This window comes from Chiloscyllium plagiosum, unplaced genomic scaffold (assembly GCF_037043375.1).
Source record: "Chiloscyllium plagiosum isolate Xiang-an unplaced genomic scaffold, Cpla_swu_hap1 HiC_scaffold_20, whole genome shotgun sequence".
Taxonomy (NCBI): Eukaryota; Metazoa; Chordata; class Chondrichthyes; order Orectolobiformes; family Hemiscylliidae; genus Chiloscyllium; species Chiloscyllium plagiosum.
The window spans coordinates 51584642-51606203 of record NW_028270158.1 but is presented as its reverse complement, the minus strand read 5'-3'; the positions used below and the strand labels follow the sequence as shown (position 1 = coordinate 51606203).

Sequence of the window (21562 nt, the reverse complement as noted above, 5' to 3'; positions counted from 1 at the left end):
AAATCATGAGGGCCATGGATAGGATAAATTGACAAAGTTTTTTCCTTGGGTTGGGGGAGTCCAGAACTAGAGATCATAGGTTTATGGTGAGAGGGGAAAGATATAAAAGAGACCTAAAGGGCAAAGTTTTGATGCAGAGGGTGGTATGTGTGTGGAATGAGCTGCCAGAGGAAATGGCGGAGGCTGGTACAATTGCAATATTTAAAAGGTATTTGGATGGGTATTTGAATAGGAAGAGTTTGGAGGGATGTGGGCCGGGTGCTGGCAGATGGGACTAGATTGGGTTGGGATATGTGGTCGGCAGGGACGGGTTGGACCAAAGTGTGTGTTTCCATGCTGTACATCTCTATGACTCTATGACTCTACATACTGCTGATTTTGTATAAGCCTCTGGTCAGACCTCATTTGGAATATTGTGAGTAGTTTGCTGCCCATTTCTGAGGTAGAAGATAGTCCAGAGGAGGTTTACAACAAGCATCCCAGGAATGAAGAGCTTGTCATTTGAGGACCGGTTGAGGACACTCGGTTTAAACTCAATGGAGTTGAGAAGGACGAGGGGGATCTGATTAAAGCTTACAGAATACTGAAAGATCGGGATAGACTGGATGTGGAGAAGATGTTTCCATTAGTCGGAGAAACTAAGACCCACAGACGCAGCCTCAGAATGAAAGAATGATCCTTTAGAACTGAGATGAGGAAGAGTCCTTCAAACAGAGGGTGGTGAATCTGTGGAACTCATTGCTACAGAAGGCTGTGGAGGCCAAGTCATTGACTGTATTTAAGACAAAGATAGATATGTTCTTGATTAGTAAATGGATCAAGGATGACGGGAAGAAAGCATGAGCATGGGGTTGAGAAATATATTAGCCATGATCAAATGGCAGAGCAGACTCGATGGACCAAATGGCCGAATCTGCTCCTCTATCTTACTCGGCTCCTATGGTCCAGTCAGAGAATAAAACCTCTCAGTCTATACTATTGAGCTACTTCAGAATTTTGTGTTTCAAAGGGATTGCAACCTGGATCTTGAGTGTCCTGAAATGTCTTAATATCAGTCCAGTACTTTACAATGCAAACTATATATCTTCTCAGTATTTAACTTTGATTTCACGGTGACCTGAAGATATCACCGCAAACATTTCCCAATTGAAATGCATCAAAGCGGGAAGGATGGGGCTGGGGCAGAAATTAAATGTTGCTACGGAAATTAAATGGGAATAGTCACTGCTAGCTTCTTTTGTTCTCCATGTGGATGGGCAATTTCACAGTGAGAGTTTCCGATATCTGTCCAGTCATCTGCAATGGGTTCATAACATTAGGTGACCCAAGAGGGGATTTGTTTCATTTCACAATCTGAATGGCTTAGAAAATAAGGTTTTCATAAGGACCCTGGTTTGATTGCAAGTCTCCACTGAATTCATTAATCTTTAATATACTAAGAGGAATATGTTGGGTCATTCAACAAGCTGTAACTTTTTAATAGGTTTGTATTATGGAAATAGGAGCATAAAAGGTGGATGTTCACATCAAATCAGTGATTTCTAATCAATTTCCATCTTCAGGGACAGGATCTACAATAGGTAAGCTTGCAAAAGAGCAAGAATTAATTGACAACTTTCTTTAGTATTCCATGTTTAACTGTGCATTCACGGATTCATCAGATGTTGCTGTCAGTTTTACACAGTAATGATCTCAAACAATGGCACGGTTGCCATTATCACAACTGTGACATGTGAGCCATAACTGTATACTGTGTATAAAATAGTTCAGCTCACAACATTCTAGAGATTTTGCACTGTAGGTGGCACTATGAACACAGCAAGACAGACAATAAGTACCACATTTATGAGTTTAAAACAACTTTAAAGAGAAGGCTGTTAATCATAACTCAAAGTCAGTTGTAAACAAAAGAAGTAGAGAGTAGTTTCAAAAAGAGCATGAAAACTTATACCTGGAAAATGACAGAAATATGTTAAACAAGACTGCTTTAAATAGCACCAGTGTGGTATTGGGTTCTGGGTTACCCCCATTGACAGTTTATAAGTGGGGTACATTGCTGTCATCAGCCCTCCTTTCTATGCTGGGTCTGAGGGCCTGATGAATCTTAACAAGAAGAGGCATATGTCTTGCATGACAAGAGGCAAGTTATTCCATGATAGCAGTTAGTGCAAGTTGTATTAAACAGTTAGACATAATTATAAACTCTATTGGGGCTCTTGTGATGCAGTGGTAGTGTCCCTTCCTCTGAAGCAGAAGCTCTGTTTTAAAATCCTACCTTTACCAGAGATGTGTCATTACACCGCTGAATGGGTTGATTAAGAATATCTACAAGGACCTTTAGGCGCCAGGACTGATACAGGATCTCACATCAGACTGCCTCATTCATCACCCAAAGACAGTGTGAAAGCATCAGGTTAGACGGAGCTGTTGGCAATGCTAGTGTTAACTCTATCAGAATCATTCTACAACTCTGTGCTCTTTCTATAACACTCGCCATCCCAGATGGAACTGTTCAGGAGCTTTGCTGCTGTGGGATGTCAGGAAACAAGGAGCAATTCCAATCGGCTCAGCAATGGGACGCGATCCACTCGACCTATCAACCAGTCACAAAATCATAATTTCACCCAAGGCCCAACCACTCACCACATTGAGGCAGTTTGATGATTCCCAACCTGAATGTGATAATATTTCACAACATCTTTCTCCACCGCTCCTCCCCCACCCCACCCCACCCTACCCTACCTTACCCTTTGTCTCCTCTCCCATATTGTTCAGTACCCATTCTTCCTTCCCTCTTCATTCCCTCACTCTCTTGTCTTCCTGATTCTACCCCATCTTACGTCCATCCCTGCCATCCTAACCCTTCTCTCACACTTGTCTCATGCTTTAGCATCTTTGCATATTCCCCGGTCTTACCCCATCTCCTGCTCTCACCACCCCGCCGCCCCCCCCCCCCCCCCCCCCTTTCTTCTTATTCCATTTATTCTGCAGTTTCAGCCAGGATTCAGTTAGTGCTACTCTGCATCTGACTCTGGTGGTTGGGCTATGCTGATGCTCCAGTGTGCTACTTGGAATTATAGAATTCCTACATTATGGAAGCAGGCCATTTAGCCCCTCAGGTTTACACCAAAGAGCAGCCCACTCAGTTCCACCCCCTGCCTTGCTCCTGTAACCCTGCATTTCCCATGGCTAATCCACTGAGCCTGCACATCTCTAGAGTGTGGGAAGAAACCAGAACACCCAGAGAAAACCCACAGGGAGAACAGATAAACTCCACACAGAAAGTCGTCTGAGGGTGGAATCAAACCCAGGTCCTTGGAGCCACTGTGCCATTGAGGGAATGCAGAGCTCCTGGAAATGTGCCTTTCAGATGACACATTAAACCACAGCCTCATTTGATTTCTCAAGTCGACAGGAAATATTCAATAGTGCTACTTCAAAAATGAACAAGGCTTTTCTTCCAATTGTCCAGGGCAAGGCTTATCACTCAATGAAGATTCCTAGGAAGCAGATTATCCATACTTTCACATTGTCAATTGTGGGAGTTAGCGGTGTTGATATTTCCAGTTGCATTTTCTATATTACAACAGTGACGACAAAAGCATTGACGTGTCTGTAAAATATCCCAAGGTTGGGAAAGTCGCTATATTAAGACTTTCTTAGTGGAAGCAGAAGACCCTTGGGGTATTTAAGGAACAAATGGATGCTGCCACATATCGGATCTGAATAGTATCATTAAGATGGACCAAATGGCAAGTCCTATTGTGGGCTAGAAATCGACAAACTGTTCACCGTACATCCATGTTTCTCCTGAGCTATTACTAATCGAACAAGAATTGGGGAGGAGTTCAATGCAAATATTTAAGCAAACAGGAAACAATGTTAAATTGTGAGTAGCATTGAGTAATATCATGGTATAGAGCAGTCACGTGCATGAGTAATATTCAGCAGTCAAATCTTCTTCAGCTGGCCAGTTTTCAAGTGATAGGAGTGCACCGGAATGTTTGTGAAGGAGCCACGTTTAACTATTGCTGTTGTGAACAGCTTTGTTGGAGTATCTCTGTTGACACTGCCATTCTGTTTTCAACAGGTAATTACTATCCAGATTAAATTTTGATTCAAACAAGCCCAGACAGTGCAATTAACTCGTAAGGTAAATGCTGGTAGCAATACCTGTTCATCTCGATGGTTTGGAGGGATTTTAAATTCACTTCACATCTTGGCTCAGAGTTCTCTTAGCAGTAGGAAGCTCAGAATAACAGAGGGATCTTGGGTGATTGTCTACAAATCCCTGAAGGGTGACAGGTCAGGTTAAGCAGCACAGTGGCTCCGTGGTTAGCACTGATGCCTCACAGCGCCAGAGACCTAGGTTTGATTCCAGCCTCAGTTGACTGTCTGTATGGACTTTGCACATTCTCCCTGTGTCTGCGTGGGTTTCCTCCCACAATCCAAAGATTAGGTCAATTGGCCAGACTAAATTGCCCATAGTGTTCAGGGATGTATCGGCTGGGTGCATTAGTCAGAGGTAAATGTAGAATAATAGGGTAGGGGAATGGGTCTGGGTAGGTTACTATTTGGAGGATTAGTTTGGACTTGTTGGTCCAAATTACCTGTTTCCACACTGAAGAGGGCATATGGGATACTTGCTTTTATCAATCGTGGCAGAAATTATATGAACGTGGAGATCATGTTGGAGCTGTACAGACTTTGGCTAGGCTACAGCTGGATAACTGTGTGCAGTTCTAGTCACTACATTATAGGAAGGATGTGATTGCACTGGATGGGGTGCAGAGGAGATTCACCAGGATGTTGCCTATGGATAGAGCAGTTTAGCTTTGAAGAGAGGCTGGATAAGCTCAGGTTATTTTGTTCAAAGCAGAGAAGCATGAGAGGGAACCTGACTGAGGTGTGTAGGATTATGAGGGGCATGGACAGGATGCATAAAATGCAGCTGATCCCCTTAGCTGAAGGGATCAATAACAAGGCGGTAAAATTTTAAGTAGAAGGGATATGAGGAAAATATTTTTCACCTAAGGGGATGGATCTGGAATGATCTGCTGGAATGGTATATGAGGTGGAAAACATCACAACCTTTTAAAAAGCATTTGAATGAGCACTTGAAGTGTTAAAGCATTCAAGATTAGGGGTCAAATGCTGGTTAAAGTGGGACTCATGTAGAATTAGAGTGCAGACTGGATGGGTTGAAGGGCCTCTTCTGTATTGTGTAATGATTGTACTTTTTCAACACGTCTTTTATCCATTTCCTCCCTCTTCTATTGTTTCCTGCCAGGTTTATGTTACTTTAGTTAAATGTGGTGTAGCAACAATTTCAGAAATAGGTTTTTGAGACCTGCGACGGCATGCCTGAGATATGTTTGGAACCATTTGGCTTTTGGCACTTGGCGTGAATTTTTTGGCACTTGGCTTGATTAGTACTGACAGCTTCCTCCTGACTACCATCACACATCAACAGTCAGATCCCAGTTAATATGAAATTCCACCTCTGTTACGTACTGAAGGTCCTGATGTTCCAGCTACAAATGGGATATTAAACTAAGCATCAACCCTCACTGTTAGCCTCTCCCCATGAATTTGGTAACATCGGCCAATTTTGTAATTTTATTTTGTGTTCCAATAATCAAATAATTTATTTGAAATAGAAGACTTATTAAGCTGTGCTACTTTGAAAACATAAGATGTTGCAGATCAAAACAAACTGCTTGTTGTTAAAGAATTTGGGTGTTGTTTCACAGCCAAATATTTTTGAATTGATGTCCACGTTATGCTGTATGAAAATTTGCCTGCATACAACAGCAATGTGATGAGTGACTACAGTTTGCTGGCATTGGTTGAGGGGTAATCCTTAGACCAGGATCTTTTCTATGTTTCTTTGAGCTGTACATTGACATCCAGAACACCACAGTTTAACACCTCTTGGTACAGTCTCTGCATTAAACGTACTGTATTTAGGTGAGGTTAACACAGGTAGCTTTAATCAGCTCCTATTGCAATTTGCTTCATGTCATGAAAGGGGAAATGCATCTTTGACATTGTAGTAATCCTCAATTTTACAGCTTTACACTGACCATAATTTCTGGGCAGTAATTTGCAATCTTACTAAAGAAAGGTATTGCGCAGTGATTTTGCATGGGCCATGTCACAGGCACTGAGTCATCACATACATTTCTAAAAATACAGCAATTACTTTAATGGACCTGGGAATGTTTAGCAGGTTAGGTAACATTTTTCAAAAGATCATTGACCTGTTGCCTTCTTCTCCACATAGAGACTGCTTGGCGTGCTGAATCTTTCCACCAAGTTTCTGTTTTTATTGTCACATATAGACAGGGTGGTTAAAAAGGCATTTGGCACATGCACCTTCATTGGTCTGTCCTTTGAGAATTGGAGTTGGAATGTCAGGTTGAGGTTGTACTGGCTGTTGGTGAGGTCTTATCTGGAATTCTGTGTTCAGAACTGGTTGATCAGTTATAGGAAGATATTAGATATTATTAAGCTGGAGAGGGTTCAGAAGAGATTTACTGGGTATGGAAGGTTTAAGTTCTATAGAAAGGCTGGATAGGCTGGCACCTTTTTCACTGGAGCATAGGAGGTTGAGAGGCGATTTTATAGAGGTTTTTTAAGAGTCATAGAGTCATAGAGATGTACAGCATGGAAACAGACCCTTCGGTCCAACCCATCCATGCCGACCAGATATCCCAACCCAATCTAGTCCCACCTGCCAGCACCCGGCCCATATCCCTCCAAACCCTTCTTATTCATATACCCATTCAAATGCCTCTTAAATGTTGCAATTGTACCAGTCTCCACCACATCCTCTGGCAGCTCATTCCATACACGTACCACGCTCTGTGTGAAAACGTTGCCCCTTTGGTCTCTTTTATATCTTTCCCCTCTCACCCTAAACCAATGCCCTCTAGTTCTGGACTCCCCAACCCCAGGGAAAAGACTTTGTCTATTTATCCTATCCATGCCCCTCATAATTTTGTAAACCTCTATAAGGTCACCCCTCAACCTTCGACGCTCCAGGGGAAACAGCCCCAGCCTATTCAGCGTCTCCCTGTAGTTCAGATCCTCCAACCCTGGTAACATCCTTGTAAATCTTTTCTGAACCCTTTCAAGTTTCACAACATCTTTCCGATAGGAAGGAGACCAGAATTGCACGCAATATTCCAACAGTGGCCTGATCAATTTCCTGTATAGCCGCAACATGACCTCCCAACTCCTGTACTCAATAATCTGACCAATAAAGGAAAGCATACCAAAAGCCTTCTTCACTATCCTATCTACCTGTGACTCCACTTCCAAGGAGCTATGAACCTGTGCTCCAAGGTCTCTTTGTTCAGCAACACTCCCTAGGACCTTACCATTAAGTGTATAAGTCCCACTAAGATTTGCTTCCCCAAAATGCAACACCTCGCATTTATCTGAATTAAACTCCATCTGCCACTTCTCAGCCAATTGGCCCATCTGGTCCAGATCCTGTTGTAATCTGAGGTAACCCTCTTCGCTGTCCACTACACCTCAATTTTGGTGTCATCTGCAAACTTACTGACTGTACCTCTTATGCTCGCATCCAAATCATTAATGTAAATGACAAAAAGTAGAGGGCCCAGCACCAATCTTGTGGCACTCCACTGGTCACAGGCCTCCAGTTTGAAAAACAACCCTCCACCACCACTCTCTGTCTTCTACCTTTGAGCCATTTCTGTAACCAAATGCTAGTTCTCCCTGTATTCCATGAGATCTAACCTTGCTAATCAGTCTCCCATGGGGAACCTTGTCAAACACCTTATTGAAGTCCATACAGATCACATCCACTGCTCTGCCCTCATCAATCTTCTTTGCTACTTCTTCAAAAAACTCAATCAAGTTTGTGAGACATGATTTCCCACGCACAAAGCCATGTTGACTATCCTGAATCAGTCCTTGCCTTTCCAAATACATATACATCCTGTCCCTCAGGATTCCCTCCAACAACTTGCCCACCACTGAGGTCAGAGTACTGTTTTTTTAACCACTTCCCCATGATTGCAGTAAGAGCTTAAAGTGTCAGCAGTGTACACGGGAGACATATAGTGGGGGGTGAAGCCCACCATCAGCTGACAATGTTGAGGCTACAGGTGGCCTATGAAACAACTTCCTGGCTAAATGGGGAGGTTCTAAACCTGGAAGTAAATCTTCTTGTTCAACTCTATTGCAATTAACATGAAACTTACTGGGCGAATAAAGGTGGCATTGGTGTTCTATTCAAATTTACGTATCACCTACAAACATTGCACAGGACAGGCTCTCGCTTTATCTGTCTATGTTTCATTGTCATTTATTGAGACTTGTTTAGTCAGAGAGCTAAGTGTACTGATATACTTTCTGATTGGCATGCATCGATGGTTACAGGGGAGGGAGTGCCAATTTGTACTTGGGGACCCTGCAGCCTTCAGGACTCAATATCGATTTCAATAACTCTAGGGGTTGAGCTCTCCCATATCCTTGCCCCATCCCCCCACACCAGGCCATGTTACCACATAGGCTGCTATTATACACCACCCATTGTTAGTCACTAACAGTCCAGTGTAATAGCTGTTCACCCTCCTAGCCAGATCGTTATCCTTTGCCTGTCCAGCTGTTCTCTCTCTTTGGACTCTATCCCCACCCATTGTTTACTCCTTATCCCTTCCCCCCCACCCTATCTTTTGCATATATCTTCCAACACTTTTCCAGCTACCATCAATTCTGAGGGAGGGTCACCAGACCCTGAGACGTTAACACTGATTTCTCACCACAGAAGCTGCCAGACCTGCTGAGCTTTCCCAATTATTTCTGTTTTTGTGCCATTTCCTTTCTTGTGGCTGTGGTTTACTGTCCACTATTTATTGAATGTCTGTGATTGCGCCCAGTGTTGTAATTGTCACTGTGAGGATATGAGTCAAGATTAGAGTGGTGCTGGAAAAGCACAGCAGGTCAGGCAGCATCCGAGGAGCAGGAAAATGAACATTTCGGGCAGGAGCTGATGCTTCCTAATGACCTTCTGTGCTTTTCCAGCACCACTCATGTCCTAATGACAGAAGGTCATTAGGAAGCATCGGCTCCTGCCCGAAATGTTGATTTTCCTGCTCCTCGGATGCTGCCTGACCTGCTGTGCTTTTCCAGCACCACTCTAATCTTGACTCTAGTAACTCCAGAATCTGCAGTTCTCAATTTCATCACTGTGACTGAGCCTGCAGGCTCACCTGGTCTACGAATCTCTGAGATGCCTCTCAGGAATTCAAATGTTGTCAGTGATCCCCCAATGCCCCATTAAGACTTTTTCAGCCAACACGCTGAGATGCACGCGGACTGGCATTGACCCACACACTCCTAATATTCCTACCTTCACTGGCAATCTCCACCCTCTCCCAGCTCACTAAGGATGGTCCCTCTGCAAGTCTTCCCTCTATGTCCCATCCTTAGGCCTCTCTAGGACCCTCGTCCATTTCTCTCTGTGCCTGAACTCCAACCCTTTAACCCCAATCCTGCTCATTACTGGCTCACCCCTTGCTGGTCCTGATCCTCTACACAAACGACCGTTCTGCTCCCCCCCCCCCCCCCCCCCCCCCCGCCCCCCCCCCCGCTTCAGTTCAACAGGAAAAACATGGACCCATGTTTCAGGCAACTGCCCGAACTGACTAAAAGCCAAATGCTGGTAGAAATTTGAACGAATCACGGAGATGACACAAAAATAAGTGGAGGTGCAGGTAGTGTTGAAGAAATGGGAAGGCTGCAGAAAGACTTGAACAGGCTAGGCAAATGGGCAAAGAAGTGGCAGATGTGAGAAAGTATGAGATTATTCACTTCGGTAGAAAGAAGAGAGGTGTAGACTATTGGGGAAAGGCTTTGAAAATCTGGAGCACAAGGGGACTTAGGAACCCTAGTTTAGGGTTCTCAGAAGGTTGACATGCAGATTCAGTTGGCAGTTAGGAAGACAAATGCAATGTTAGTGATCCATTTGGAGAGGGCTGCAATACAAAAGCAGGGATATACTGCTGAGGCTGTATAAAACACTGGTCAGACTGCATCAGGAATATTGGGAGCAGCTTTGGGCCCCGTATCTAGGGATGGAGGTGCTGGCATTGCAGGGGGTCCAGGGCTGGTTCACAAGAATGATCCTGGGGATGAAGGGCTTGCCATATGAGGAGTGGTTGAGGACTCTGGGTCTGAACTCGATGAAGTTTAGAAAGATGAGGGGGGTACCAGATTGAAACTTACAGAATACTAGAGGTACTCAGAGATACTTTCAGGTCAGAGGGGTGGCCATAGGTACACTCGTGGGCCCCAGTTATGCCTGTCGCTTTGTGGGGTACTTGGAACATTCCCTGTTCCAATCCCATTCCAGCCCCCAACCACAACTCTTTCTCCAGTATAGTGATGATATCCTCAGCTGCTTCCCTGTCTCATCTGAAATTGGAAGCGTTTATCAATTTTGCCACCAATTTCCATCCCACTTTCACCTTCACCTGGTCCATCTCTGACTCCTCCCTTCCTTTCCTTGAAATCTGTTTCCATTTCTGGGGATAGGCTGGCCACTAATATCCACTATGAACCCACCAACTCCCACAGCTACCTTGACTATACATCCTCACACCCTGCTTTCTGTAAAGACTCCATTCTCCCTGTTCCTCTGTCTCTGTTGCATCTGTTCCAATTTCAACATGGAGGCCTCCAAAATGTCCACCTTCTTCTTCAACCTGACAGGGCCCTCAGCCGGGTACAGCCCATATCCTGCCCTTCAGTCCTCACCCCCTCTCTTCCTTCCAGTAACAGCAATAGGGTTCCCCCTGTCCTCATCTACCATCCCAGGTAGGGTCATTGGTCCTCCGGTGAGATGACACCTCCAGGCACATATTCCCTTTCCCTTCCCTGTTAGCCTTCTGTAGGGATCATTCCCGGCGGGATACCCAGGTCCACTCCGCATTCACCATCGACCCGCACCCCCGTGGCACCTTCCCCTGTAACCGCAGAAGGTGTAACACCTGCCCGTTTACTTCCTCCCTCCTCAGTATCCAAAACACACCTTCCAGGTGAAGCAACACTTTACCTGCACTTCTCACAGTCTAGTCTACTGCATTTGTTGCTCACAATGTGGTCTCCTCTACAGTGGGGAAATAAAGCATAGACTGGCTGACCACTTCACAGAACATCTACAGCCTGCCTGCAAAATAGACCTTGAGCTTCCAGTTGCCTGTCACTTTAAAACCCTACCCTGTTCCCTGGCCAATGTCTCTGTCTCAGACTTGCTGCAGTGCTCCAGTGAAGCTCAGCACAAGCATTCCTGATGAAGGGCTTTTGCCCGAAACCTCGATTTTCTTGCTCCTCGGATGCTGCCTGACCTGCTGTGCTTTTCCAGCACCACTCTATTCTAGAGAGCAAGCTGAAAGGACAACACCTCGTTTTCCACTTGGGAACTCTGCAGCCCTCTGGACGAAATAGCAAGATCAGCAATTTCAGGGCCTGAACACCTTCCCCACACTTTCCCCACACACCAGGCCTTGTTACCTCATGGTATGTTATTATACACAACTCATTGTAAACCACTAACAGTCCCCATTAGCAGCTACTCATGCCCCCACTCCCCAGGCTGACTGATATCCACCCCTTTGTCTGTCCAATTGTTCTTCTCTCTCTTTGGGCTCTATCTCCACCTATTGTTTAGTCTTTATATCCTCCCCTCATTCTACCTTCTGCATAAAAAACAATTTTTTCTGAGCTACCATCCATTCTGCAAAAGGGGACATCCCAAACATTAACTCTGATTTCTCTCCACAGATCCTGCTAGATTTGCTGAACTTGCCCAGCAATGCCAGCTTTTGTTTCTGGTTTCCAGCATCTGCGGTTCTTTCAGTTTTTTTTTTAAATTTACAATACCGAGAGACCTGGATAGAGTGGATATGGGGACAATATGTTTCCACTAGTAGGACAGACTAGGAGCTGAGGTTCCAACCTCAGAGTGAAGGGACGACCCTTTAGAACTGAGATGAGGAGGAATTTCTTCAGCCAGAGGGTGGTGAGTCTGTGGAACTCATTGCTGCAGAAGGCTGTGGAGGCCAAGTCTTTAAGACAGAGTTAGATAGGTTCTTGATTAATAAGGGGATTAAGGGTTACCGGAAAAAGTAGGATAACAGAATTGAGTAACATATCAGCCATGATCAAATGGTGGAGCAGACTCGATGGGCCAAATGGTGTAATTCTGCTCCTATGTCTTACGATCTAATATCTTTTGGGCAAAGGTAGGTACTGCAGCTGCTGGAGATTAGGGTCAAGATTAGAGTGGTGCTGGAAAAGCACAGCGGGTCAGGCAGCATCCAAGGAGCAGGAAAATCGACATTTCGGGCAAAAGCCCTTCATCAGAATTCCTGATGAAGGGCTTTTGCCTGTAACAATGATTTTCCTGACCTGACCTGCTGTGCTTTTCCAGCATCACTCTAATCTTGACTCTTATATCTTATGGTCCCACAGAGTGAGAAACTCAGCAGGTCTGGCAGCATCTATGGAGAGATGATTTGGAGACGCCGGTATTGGACTGGGATGTACAAAGCTAAAAAAAATCACATACCAGGTTATAGTGCGAAAGGTTTAAGCACTAGCTTTCGGAACGCTGCTTCTTTATCAGCTGGTTGTCAACTAGTGCTTCCAACTAACCCTGTTGGACAATAACCTGGTGTTGTGTAATTTTTAACCCTATGGAGAGAGATACAGTTAATGTGTCGGGTCCAGTATGACTTCTGCAGAACTGACAGAGGTTGGAAGACGATATTATTTTTAACAGAGATGGAAGAGGAGTGAGGGGAACAGATGGTGTGGAGACCCAGTGCAAAAGGCAAAAGGGTTGCTAATGGTGATGGAGGAGTAGAGGTGTGGTATAGGTGTAAGCAAAGGTGCAAATGGGGGAAAGGGACTCACCTCTGCTGAGAAAAAAGTAAACATGACACAAACCACTGAGAAGGAAAGAAGATCTTGTCAGGGCAAAATAGGTGGCATGGGTGATACATGAGTGTCAATACATTCTCGTATTTGGAAATATATGTTCCCCTATCATCATCAGTTGTGTGAGTGAATGGTTACCTAGCTGAAATGATAACTTGTATTAATTTTTAAAATATACTTTATTCATAAAAAAAACTTTTTACATACGCAGTCACAAAATTCTGTACAGTCGCATATTAAGGAAACAAACAAACAAACATTGGAGTTTGACTCCATCCAATGGGGTGTGATTGGAGGATGTAGGAAAAATGGACAGCGGCTGTTATGTGGTCAGTCTCCTAATTTACATTATGTTTTGCATTAATGAGTATTCACGGCATGCAGACATACTGTACATATGAATCCTCCATAGGCTGGTGTGAGGTCCAACACATACAAACTCACCACCCACTTAGCAAAAAAACCGAAACAACTACAGATCCTGGAAATCTGATGCAAAAACATAAATTGCTTCAGAACTGTGCTGAGCAAGGGTCACTGGACCCAAAACGTTAACTCTGATATCTCTTTACAGAAGCTGCCAGATCTGCTGAGCTTTTCCAGCAACTTCTGTTTTTGTGCCCGTCACCACTGAGAACAAGCAGTGACATGGGAGCTGGGGTGGCGTGTGGAAGAGCCATTGTTCTAGATCAATTATCTGAAACAAATGTTAGGCTGTTCTCATTTTATTGAATTTAGCTTGACGGGTTCATACAGGAACTTTGAGCTCACAACTAGTCAGATCTGTCCTGATATTTCTGGTCCATTTGTTAACTTCTTTGCAAACAGTGAAACAGCCTGATGGTTAAGGAAATATTCTTGCCAATCAGTTCAGGGACTTAACAAATGATTTGAGACAATTGACTCAATTAGTAAGACAGTGGTAACATAGCAACACTGGTCTTATCCGCTCTAATTCCTAACTGGGCTGCCTCAAGGCTACCAAGGGCTGATCCGGGTGAGGCTGCCTGTTTTGTCATGCAAGGGGATTCTTCCACGGTGAGAAAAGCAGAGGTCAAAAGTTCAGAGTGCAAGTTGTCACCCAGTCTGTAGTCGGTGATGCAAGCACAAAATACCGATTCAACTGTGATGGGCAGAGATTAGTTGGGATTGATATTCCCAATTCTGAAGGAAGCTGCATTTTTATTGCACAAGGATAACCTGAGGTGCTTCTTACATCAAGAATTATTTCTGTTGTATATTTATGTAATATAGCTCTGAGCTTTGCACACAAAGTGAACAGGAGGCATTACCACGTGCAGGGACAAGAGATCCCGAATACTGAGCACTCTTGTCCACACCAAGCAACCCAAGGAACCAAAGACAATCATGGCTATGATGCAAAAGCAATGTAATACATTCCCACAGAGATTGACTCTAGTTACCAAAGCAGGGAGCTGCTTACTTCACACCTTGCATTGTTAAACCCTGTGCAGTGCTAAGTTTGGCTGGACTCTGTACCTTCAATGTTATCAGGTTGAGACTGTCACAAATCTCCTTCTGGAATGTGCCTTTGCAAAGGAAGTCTGCAAAGAGGTGCTGTGGTTTATGTCCAGGTTTGTCCCAAGTAGCTCTGTGACACAGGACTTTGTCCTCTGCGGTTTGTTTCCCTGGACACACACCAAGACAACCATCGACTACACCTGTAGGACTATCAACTCAGTGAAAGATGCTCTTTGGTCTGTCCAAAACATGTTGCTCTACCAGTGCAAGGATTGAGTGTTGTGGACTGGCACATTCTAAGGTCCAGGACAACGTGTTGAGGCACACATTAAAGCCTGAGGCAACTGCTGCCAAGGCACAGTGGGGAAAGATGTTCATCTGAGGGCTTTCTGCTGAAGGTAAATGTGGATCTGTTCAATTATCGGGTCTCCCCATCCACCCCAGTGCCTCAAATACATGTAAAAATACTCTTGTAATGTACGCCTTTGGATGGAGTCAAACTCCAATGTTTGTTTGTTTGTTTCCTTAATATGCGACTGTACAGAATTTTGTGACTGTGTATATAAAAGATGTTTTTATGAATAAAGTATATTTTTAAAATTAATACAAGTTATCATTTCAGCCAGGTAAACATTCACTCACACAACTGATGATGATAGGGGAACATATATTTCCAAATACAAGAATGTATTTACAATCATGTATCACCCATGCCACCTATTTTGCCCTGACAAGATCTTTCCTTCTCAGTGCAGTTCTGTGTCCGCAGCTACCATTAATCATCATCACTTTCAAACAACATATCTCATCATTGTCACATTACCATGCAGGGATCTTGTAGGATCCAAATTCCTAAATTTGGATCCTACAACAAGTCCTTCGTTGGTTACAACAAAATGTTCTGGGGCCTGTTCTGGGTGTAGAGATGACCAAGGTGCTTGTTGCATATCCACATTCTGTCAAATAGGAGCCAGAGAGCTTAGCAACCAATAGTCTAGCCATGAGTGAATCACTGTCATAATGTAAGTGAGCAATCTGGGGTCTTGAAGGATGCTACATAAATGCAAGTCATTTCCCCCTTCAGCCTTCATTTTTAGTTCCAAACCTGACAAAATTCCAGAGCGAGGGTGTAATCCTCACAGTGCCGTGTGTTGTAACAACGTTTTAATGCTCCTTCTATTTTGCTCACAGTGCGGCATTATCCTGGGCTCCCTCCTGCTGGTCTCCTGCTCCTGGATGACTCACAGCTCCAGTCTGATGTTGCTTAAAGCAGCAGTCGCTGCTAATCGCAAAACATACTTTGGTCTCGGTGAGTTCTCCCCATAAAAACCAGAGGAAGCAGGTTGCCTTGAGTGGAGATGATGATAAATAGTGAGAGGATGCCAGTTCTGTCATTTGTGTGCAGCCAACCATTCCAGTGAGCTCCATCATGAGCACTAATTTCCTGCTGAAAGCACCACTTTGTGCTATAACAGCACCATTTTTCATTGATTTAAACATAGACTTCAGGCAACACCATTTGAATTTTTAGCATTAGTTGCTTTAATGCCGCACAGGGCCCCAGCTACCAATTTAGAGAAGTTACTGAACATAATCAAGTCACCCTCTTCTTACCAGACCATAGGCATGCCAAACTCATGAGAGAGAGAGAGAGAGAGAGAGAGAGAGAGAAATGGTTGGTGGTGGTTTAACCTGAGGGTCACCACACCTCAGGCAAGGGGAGAGAGGTTGAGAAGGAGGGCCCTTCATGCTAACCTCAGCTGGTGTGGGGCTGTTGACATCACACTGCTTCCCAATCCTACCCCATCCAGCCACTGACCCCCAAAGCCATTCTCTGGGCCAAACATTGCTGACTTCCCTTCCTGATCCCATTCAAACTGCTGATGTGAATGGTTCAGGCGGCTTTGTGATGTGCAGTGGATAGTATCCCTGCCTCTGAGACAGACATTCCAGGTTTCAGTCCCACTCCAGGAGTTGTTGGCCAATGAAGGTGGGTCCATGAAGCAGCTAAACAGATTCAGTATCAATCCTTCCAACACTCACCAATGGCAGGCAATGAGAGTGGGAGAGATTCCTGGTCAGCTGCCTGATGGATGGAGACTGGAGCCTCTAGCCTCACTAATGCATGTAAAAGTGCCTGTCGACACAGTAGTTCCGACTTCTTCGAGGACAATACCTGAACTGCCAGCATGGATCAGTTTGATGATAACTTGGGCCCCGCATGTGGGGTTGTGGGTTGGACCTGCCTTTGGGCAGAGGCTTGAAGAGATAAACATTGTTCCTCTTTCTTTCAATTTTGTCAGAGAATGTTACAGCGTGGATGGAGACCATTTACCCATCTTTGAAAGACCTATCCAATTAAACCACAGACCCTGTCCTTGCACAAGGGTCACACAAATTACTTCTTTTTGAGCATCTGAATCCCTTTGGAAAGTTACATTTGAATCAATGTTCACCACTCTTTCAGGCAGTGTGTTCCAGGTCACAACTTGCACTGTCAGTGAATGTCTCTTTGGATCCCTTTGCCAATTATTGTAAATAGGTGTCCTATGTGACTGACTCTTCTGCCAGTGAGATCAGAATAAATAGGAGGAAGGGTCAAAATCTCTCCAGTATACTGCTGGAGGTAGATCTTCTACATTACAGGGGTGATTGGGTTTTGGAGTACTCTTTTGTCAGTGTCAGTTGATGCCAGTGCTAAGGTTATGTCAAATACAAACAAACACAGCCTCTCACTCACTAACACACACACACAGACTCACTCACTAACAACACACATACATACACACACAGAGCCTCTCACTCACTAATGCACACACACATAGAGCCTCTCACTCACGAACACACACACAGAACCTCTCACTCACTAACACACACAAGCCTCTGAATCACTAACACACACAGCCACACAGAGCCTCTCACTCACTAACACACACACACAGAGCCTCTCATTCACTAACACACACACAGAGCCTCTCACTCACTAACACACACAGACACACAGAGCCTCTCACACACACACACAGCCTCTCAATTACTAACACACACAGCCACACACAGAGCCTCACTCTCACACACACACACACACACAGAGCCTCTCACTCACTAACACACACACACAGAACCTCTCACTCACTAACGCACACACAGAGCCTCTCAATCACTAACACACACACACAGAGCCTCTCACTCACTAACACACACACACACAGCCTCTCACTCACTAACACACACATAGAGCCTCTCACTCACTAACACACACACACACACAGCCTCTCACTCACTAACACACACACACACACAGCCTCTCACTCACTAACACACACACACACACAGAGCCTCTCACTCACTAACACACATACACAGAGCCTCTCACTCACTAACACACACACAGAGCCTCTCACTCACTAACACACACACACAGCCTCTCACTCACTAACACACACACACACACAGCCTCTCACTCACTAACACACACACACACACAGAGCCTCTCACTCACTAACACACATACACAGAGCCTCTCACTCACTAACACACACACAGAGCCTCTCACTCACTAACACACACACAGAGCCTCTCTCTCTCACACACAGACAGAGCCTCTCTCACACACACACACAGCCACACAGAGCCTCTCACACACACACACACACACACACAGAGCCTCTCACACACACACAGCCTCTCAATCACTAACACACACAGCCACACAGAGCCTCTCACACACACACACATACCCAGCCTCTCAATCGCTAACACACAGCGCCTCTCACACATACACACACACACAGAGCCTCTCACACACTCACACACACAGAGCCTCTCACTCACTAACACACACACACACAGAGCCTCTCACTCACAAACACACATAGACACACAGAGCCTCTCATTCACTAACACACACATACAGTCTCTCACTCACTAATACACACATCCACACAGACACACAGAACCTCTCATTCACTAATATAAAGTCTCTCACTCACTAACGCACACAGCCTGTCACACTCACTAACACACAGACACACACTGCCTCTCATGCACTCACTAACACACGCACAGCCTCTAGCTCACTCACTAACACACAGGTGCACACCCTTTCACTCACTAACACACACACAACCTCTCACTCACTCATTAACACACACACACACACACGCACACGCATTGCACGCGCACACACACACACACACACAGAGTGTCTCACTCACTAACACACATGCATATATGCATAGTCTCATTCACACACATGGTCTCTCACCTATACACACAGCTCTTTTCACTCAAGACAATGTTGAATTGTAACTAACCAAATTTACAATTTCTATTTTAGCTCAAACCTCGTATGGAATACCTGGAAAATTAGTCGTTGAAATAAGGTAAGTGGTCATCAGTAAATTTGAAAGTGGACACATTTATGTCCTATGGTCAAAAATTTGCATTTTGTTTCTAACCAAAGCAATCCCTGTCCTAGTTACAATCAGGACATCAGATGACAGAGCTCAGCCTCCTGCAGGACTTCAACAGCAACAGCTAACCAATGTGCACAGATCGGCCAAGATCTTTTCCCTTTTTTTGCTTACAAGGGTTTTATTGTAAAACTCTGGTTTACTCCAAACACTGGTTTCCACCTTTCCCTTTGGCTTCGTTTCCAGGAACCAACTTTCCATTGGGGAAGAACTTAACTATTTTTAGTAAATAAACGCATCACCAAATTTGCGAATAACCAAGTTAACAAATTACAACCACTGCCCACCAAAGGCTGTGTAAAAAAGGGGAAAAATAAGGGAGGGGATTGAATCAAAGACATGTTGGTGGGAAGATAATGGGCTCCCGCTCTTACAGTGCCCAACTACCCCACAAGCCTTTGAGGTTACTGGTGGGCAATACATTCTCCCTCTCCAGTACTAAGCTTACTGTCAGCTCTGGAATTCTCGGGTATCCTCAGCCATTTTCAATTGGCAAGTAGTAAAGGAAGCCGGCCACTCATTGCATCCAAAGGAATTACAAAATGCTGAGCACTATACAATGGGCTCTTGACTCACTGCCTCCAGTTTAACACAATTTTACAGAGACAAGATCCAGTCACCGGTTCTTTATCTGAAACGTCACCTTTTCGCCCCCAAATTAATATTCAGTTTAACCAGGAACTTGGCCAACATCAATCTGAGCTGCATCGGTTGGTTTGGAATTTTTGTAACTGCTCTTCCAAATTCCTATCTAAACAATGGTAGCAATTGATGAAACCCTGGAGCGACAGCTGTGTTTCATGGATTCATTTTCAATCGTGTATCTGTTTCTACGTTAAATCATGTTGAGACTGGGTTACCTTCAGTTACACTGACTCTGGTCTCGTCAGCATCTCTCCCCGTCTTTCATCACCGGTGCCTGTGCCCTAAGCCTCAGGTGGTTTCTCCACTTCCCTTTTTGCCTTTTAGACTTTCCTGAAAACCACTGCTGAGCCACGGCTAAGGATAGGGAGGAGACACCAGATAGAAAGCAACCATTGGCACATCGCAGTCCCATATCCACAGGGTGGCACAGTGGCTCAGTGGTTAGCACTGCAGTGTCACAGCACCAGGGACTCAGGTTCGATTCCAGCCTTGGGCGACTGTCTGTGTGGGTTTCCTCTGGGTGCTCCGGTTTCCTCCCACAATCCAAAGATGTGTGGGTCAGGTGAATTGGTCATGCTAAATTGCCCATAGTGTTAGGTGCATTAGTCAGAGGGGAAATGGGTCTGGGTGGGTTACTCGTCAGGTTGGACTGAAGGGCCTGTTTCCACACCGTAGGGAATTTAATTTAATCCTTTCATTGAAATACTTTCTGCTTTCTGGCATCAAATCCAGAAATCTGCTTTAGTTGCAACTGAATTGTAATGCGGAGGTGTTGTTGGCTTTTCTCCGACAGTATGATTGGATTGATGCTGGGAACAAGTATTGCTTTCTTTGCTGTGCTTGAAGATCTGGGAACCAACCTCTTCCTGGCTTTAACTGGATCCCTGGTAAGTTCAATACGTCGTTCAATAAAAAGGAGAAAATCTGAAGTTTGCTTTTCTCTTTATGTCCCCGTTTTGTTTCTCTCAATTTTCTCCCCACCCATCCTCCACCATAACCCAATGATTCATGTCCCAGTGACTCTCTGCTATTCTGTCAGTTGTTAATGAGTGACGATTGACATTGATGGCTGCTAGGCTGTTTGATTGAATGACAGATTCCAGTCTTGCTCAATGCTCCCTTGCACCTGAACCCAGCACAACAACATACTTGGCACACAAAGGTGAATTGTGGCTGATTTTATGTTTTCTTAACCCAAGGACATTGATGTCAATTGTAAGTTTCCAGCTATCACTCTTGACATGAAAAGATTTACCAGGATGTTGCCAGGTATGGACGTTTTTAGTTATAACAAAAGGCTGCAGAGGCTGGGATTTTTTTCACTGGAGCGCAGGAGGTTGAGAGGTGACCTGGTAGAAATCTGTAAAATGATGAGAGGCACAGATGGAGTTAATGGGAGTCATCTTTTCCCTAGGATAGGGGTTTCAAGACTAGGGGGTACATTTTTAAGGTGAGAGGGGAGAAATTGAAAAAAAAAGACAGGAGAGGCAAACGTTTTACACAAAGAATGGTTCATGTGTGGAATAACTTTCCGAGGAAGTGGTGGATGTGTATCCAATTACACAATCTAAAGACATTTGGAAGGGACATGAATAGGAAAGGTTTGGGGGGATATGCACCAGGAGCAGGCAGGTGGGATTAGTTTAGTTTGGGATTCTATTCGGCATGGACTGGGTGGTCGAAAGGCTCTGTTTCCATGCTGCATGACTCTGTGACTCTACTAGAGTCACTCTACTGTGACTCTACTGTGACTCTACTAAACCTCAGTGTACCCTATCTGTGTGGCTTGGTTGACCAAAACTTGGACTCTGGCAAATCTCCAGTTACTGTCACAGCCTGGTCAGATTCAAATTTTTTCTCCCCATTATATATTGTAGTAAATGGGACAGGGTCATCTACACCAGTGCATCTGCCCAAAGTGTAAACTGGAGGAAGGCATTTTCCTCTTAATGGCTGAAGTTAGAGTATTAAAAGACTCTTCC

General features: G+C 44.6%; 1 protein-coding gene across 4 annotated transcripts in view; it reads left to right on the top strand.

Annotated features, from left to right (window-relative positions):
- The first annotated feature begins 3970 nt into the window (after positions 1–3970).
- LOC122560543 (solute carrier family 38 member 10-like) overlaps positions 3971–21562 on the top strand; it is an 82843-nt gene continuing 65251 nt past the window's right edge. For all 4 annotated transcript variants that reach the window (XM_043711277.2, XM_087997939.1, XM_087997938.1 and 1 more), the window contains exons 1-4: positions 3971–4090; positions 15652–15769; positions 18800–18845; positions 20374–20467. In XM_043711277.2, coding sequence (XP_043567212.1) covers positions 4001–4090; positions 15652–15769; positions 18800–18845; positions 20374–20467 — 348 coding nt within the window. In that variant the 5' untranslated portion in view covers positions 3971–4000. The remainder of the gene's footprint in view (positions 4091–15651; positions 15770–18799; positions 18846–20373; positions 20468–21562) is intronic.